The 4,148-nt window shown below is 48.3% G+C and overlaps 1 protein-coding gene across 1 annotated transcript in view; it reads left to right on the top strand.

The window, feature by feature from the left end:
- Positions 1 to 2,437: 2,437 nt before the first annotated feature.
- LOC108802749 (dual specificity protein phosphatase 22-A-like) overlaps positions 2,438 to 4,148 on the top strand; it is a gene marked incomplete at its 5' end in the record, with an annotated part of 5,745 nt that continues 4,034 nt past the window's right edge. The window contains 2 exons of the mRNA XM_018574601.1: positions 2,438 to 2,600; positions 3,582 to 3,753. Of these exons, the coding sequence (XP_018430103.1) occupies positions 2,438 to 2,600; positions 3,582 to 3,753 (335 nt within the window). The remainder of the gene's footprint in view (positions 2,601 to 3,581; positions 3,754 to 4,148) is intronic.

The following is a 4,148-nucleotide window of genomic DNA, read 5'->3' as shown; positions in this document are numbered from 1 at the left end:
TCGTGTGTGCGTCACTGGAGACGGCGTGTCACCTGGAGCGACACCCCCACTGTGGTCTGACATGACGGGGATGGGGGGGAATCTCTGCTGGGGGGTCTCTGAATTCACCGACTCGCTGTCATCCACCGGCAACTGAGGATGCGTGGGTGCTGTGTGGAAGGAACTCACCCGCATCCCTATATCAGTACCCTGCATTCCTAAATATACATGATTAGGGGCTGATCTAAGGTCTGAAAGACATGCATTGGGGCTGATCTGGGGTCTGCAGATAATGCATCGGGGCTGATCTGGGGTCTGCAGGTAATGCATCGGGGCTGATCTGGGGTCTGCAGGTAATGCATTGGGGCTGATCTGGGGTCTGCAGGTAATGCATCGGGGCTGATCTGAGGTGTGAAGTGCATGCATTGGGGCTGATCTGAGGTGTGAAGTGCATGCATTGGTGCTGATCTGAGGTGTGAAGTGCATGCATTGGTGCTGATCTGAGGTCCGAAGTACATGCATTAGGCTGATTTGAGGTCTGAAGTGCATGCATTGGGTCTGGTATCAGGTGCATGCATTGAGGCTGGTCTGAGATGTGAAGTGCATGCATTGGGGCTGGTCTGAGGTCTGAAGTGCATGCATTGGGACTGATCTGGGGTCTGCAGGTAATGCATCGGGGCTGATCTGGGGGGTCTGCAGGTAATGCATTGGTGCTGATCTGAGGTGTGAAGTGCATGCATTGGTGCTGATCTGAGGTCCGAAGTACATGCATTGGGCTGATTTGAGGTATGAAGTGCATGCATTGGGGCTGGTATCAGGTGCATGCATTGAGGCTGGTCTGAGTTCTGAAGTACATGCGTTGGGGCTGACTTGAAGTCTGCAGCGCATGCATTGGGGCTGATCGGGTGTGTGTGTGTGTGCGAGAAGTGCATGCATTGGTGCTGATCTAAGGTCTGCAGTGCAGGCATTGGTGCTGATTTGAGGTACGAAGTGCATGCATTGTGGCTGAGCATGTTTTGTGTGTTCACCAGTCAGTTTCGCACTCTTAGTTGCACTGGTCGTGGCAAGTTGTCAAGGTTTGATGATATAATCAATAAGTACAATAATTGATCACAAGCTAAGCCTTGAATGCGCTATTGTTGACCGGCACGCCGGTTGTACTCGTGAACACGACGCATTCCAGTCTTTGTAGAAAAAGTCGCTGACCCCGATCTGTCACTTCCTCATTGTATCCAAAACAAACAAAACGTTTTGTGTTGATACATTTTGATATTTTGCACTTTTTCACCGGGACTGTCCCTCCGCGCCGCTCCTCCGATTTATAAAGCGGCATTCGGCCCGTCGCCGCGATTGTCCGCGAGCGGAAAATCGTAATTCGGCGCAGTCCTCATACGCGGGGTTGCCACCCTAAGCCGGGCGCAGGCTGACGCGTCCAGCGATGGAGGAACTTCCTGCGTTCGTTTCTGTGACATTGCGACATCGATTCTTTCCATGAGAAGCTCATAGAAGCCGGAGGAAAGTCGCTGAAGCAGCGGAATGGGAGGAAAGGAATTGCGACAGCAATTATTTTTTCTGCTGATTTTTATAACTAGAAACCCTTAATGATGTTCACTGCCGGGCTTGTTAAAGGAAACCTCCATGTCTGGTGAAAGAATCTGATATCAGAGGGATCATTGTGCAATTTAAAGAGAGACTTTCTCCTAAAGGGGGGAGTGACAATACCTTGTGATAGCTCCTCCCCATTCCCTCAGGAATATACACTATATTACCAAACGTATCGGGCCCCTCCCCCTCCAAATCATTGGATTCAGGTATTCCGTGACATTTCCCGCCTACTAAATATTCCGCCGCGGTCGCCTGTTACTGGGATTATAACAAAGTGGAAGCAACTGGGAACAACAGCAACTCAGCCAGGAAGTGGTCGGCCACGTCACATGACAGAGTATCTATCTATCTATCTATCTATCTATCTATCGTCTATCTATCTACCCATCTATCTATCTATCTCCTATCTATCTATCTATCTATCTATCTATCTATCTATCGTCTATCTATCTATCTATCTATCTATCTATCTATCTATCTATCTATCTATCTATCTATCTATCTGTCTATCTCTCTCTATCTATCTATCTATCTCTCTCTATCTATCTATCTATCTCTCTATCTATCTGTCTATCTCTCTCTATCACACACGTTGCCACTCCTGGTCATTGTGTCATTTGGAATTAGTCTTTGATCTGAGGCTTTTGCTGACGTTGCCCCCGAGGTCGCTGACAGTAGTGTAGATCGGAGTTCTCTCGCAGAGAGTCGGACACAATGGAGGTCGGATCGGTTATTTGTCATAAAATGAACAGGAAGAGAAGTTGAGTCATTGGAAGACTCGGTGTTTCCTCTGAGGATCTGACGACGACTTTCATTCGGCACTTTTTGAACTCGTCTCCTTTTTGTTGTGAAGTGGAATCTCAGCGTCATGAAGTCTTCTCTGCTGCGGCGGAATTGCCGGACTCTCCTTATTCCCTCAGTTATAGAACTCTCTATGCATTCAGGGCTGGAGCTGCAGATCACAGAGCTCCCGTGGTGACCCCTTCCTATGTCTGCGGCAATGGTGGGCGAATCATGTACGCACTGTATTGCCCCCCTAATACTGGTGCCCCCCTGACATTGGCGGCCATATTGCATTATGAATTTGGTCAATATTTCACCATTGCGGCAAAACGCATTGGGGACAATGGCAAAGGTGAATAGATGTAACTGAATGACGTTTACATTGATATTGTGTATCCTATTTATAAAACACTTTTCTCCTTTATTTCTTTATCCTTTGCTCCATCCGAGTGCCGCAGATCTCCGGCAGCCTCTTTGTAGCCACTTCCTGTCTACATACACTCCCAGTGGTGGCTGCATGGCCGTTGTCAGGGAGGGTTTCCTGATGGTGACAACAGTGGACCATGTCTGTGTAATGTGTGTTGAATCGGACACTTGTAGTCTCCATCATAAGACCATGTGACAGGGTGACAATGTAGGGGGAGAATTGGGGGACAAATGTCAGAGCGTTGCCACCCTTTAACAGGAAGTGCCTCAACAAGGACAGAGCATTGTCACACATCAGGGATTTTTTTTTTAATGAAAACTGAAGATGTAAAATGATTGAGAACTTTACAATGTATATAATATTTGTGTGATCAGATGTATCTAAACTTGTTTCCCGGAGCGGGGAGGAGTTTGAACCTCGGTCCATTTTATTTTGTGGTTCCCATAACTCTCTCTATGCTGACCACCTAGACTGAAAGTAAGGGAATATTCAAACATTTGAGTTGTCACTAGCATAGGAATAAAGGGGAAACCTTCCAACGGGGACACCTGTTCCAGTGATAACTCTCTGTGAAGGGATATCTTTCACATTGAAGAGATTTCCTTGTACTTCCTGTTGTGTCTATTGAACAGGAAATGAAGGGAAACCAATAAGATGCAGAGAGAAAACAAAATTAGTTTCTATTCTGCCCGATGTTGAGGGTCTTTACCACAAGAGCTTACAATCTAAAGCATAAGCCCGGCTCCGGACTAAGCACTGAGTGTTCTCCTCGGCTTTCTTCCCGCAGCCTGGCCGGGGTGTCTCGGAGTACAACTGTCGCGGTCGCCTATCTGATGACGGTGACGACCTTCGGCTGGGAAGATTGTCTGGACGCGGTGAAGGCGGTCCGATCGTACGCAGACCCCAACCTCGGCTTCCAGCAGCAGCTGCAGGAGTATGAGGTGACGCTGGTGAAAGAGGTGAGCGCCGCCGGTATCTGAACTGGTCACATGACACGAACCCCGACTGCAACAATGTAACCCCTCAACTTCCATATAATATCATAAGAACACTGAGGACTCATTCACTGTCCCATTTAGATGCAGCCGCTGTCACCCATTCAAGGTAATGACCGGCTGACAGTGGCCCCATCTGTGAGCCAGTCACATCAGTCTCTGTACAGAGGAGCTTACACTCTAATGTCTCCCCCCCACAGTCACATCAGTCTCTGCACCAAAGGAGCTTACACTCTAATGTCCCCTCCCCCCCACAGTCACATCAGTCTCTGTACAGAGGAGCTTACATTCTAATGTCCCCTCCCCCAGTCACATCAGTCTCTGTGCAGAGGAGCTTACACTCTAATGTCCCCTCCCCC

Source organism: Nanorana parkeri, unplaced genomic scaffold, assembly GCF_000935625.1.
Source record: "Nanorana parkeri isolate BGI_ZX_2015 unplaced genomic scaffold, ASM93562v1 scaffold3084, whole genome shotgun sequence".
Lineage (NCBI taxonomy): Eukaryota > Metazoa > Chordata > Amphibia > Anura > Dicroglossidae > Nanorana > Nanorana parkeri.
The sequence above is the reverse complement of the archived record's forward strand: the minus strand, read 5'-3'. Positions and strand labels throughout refer to the sequence as shown.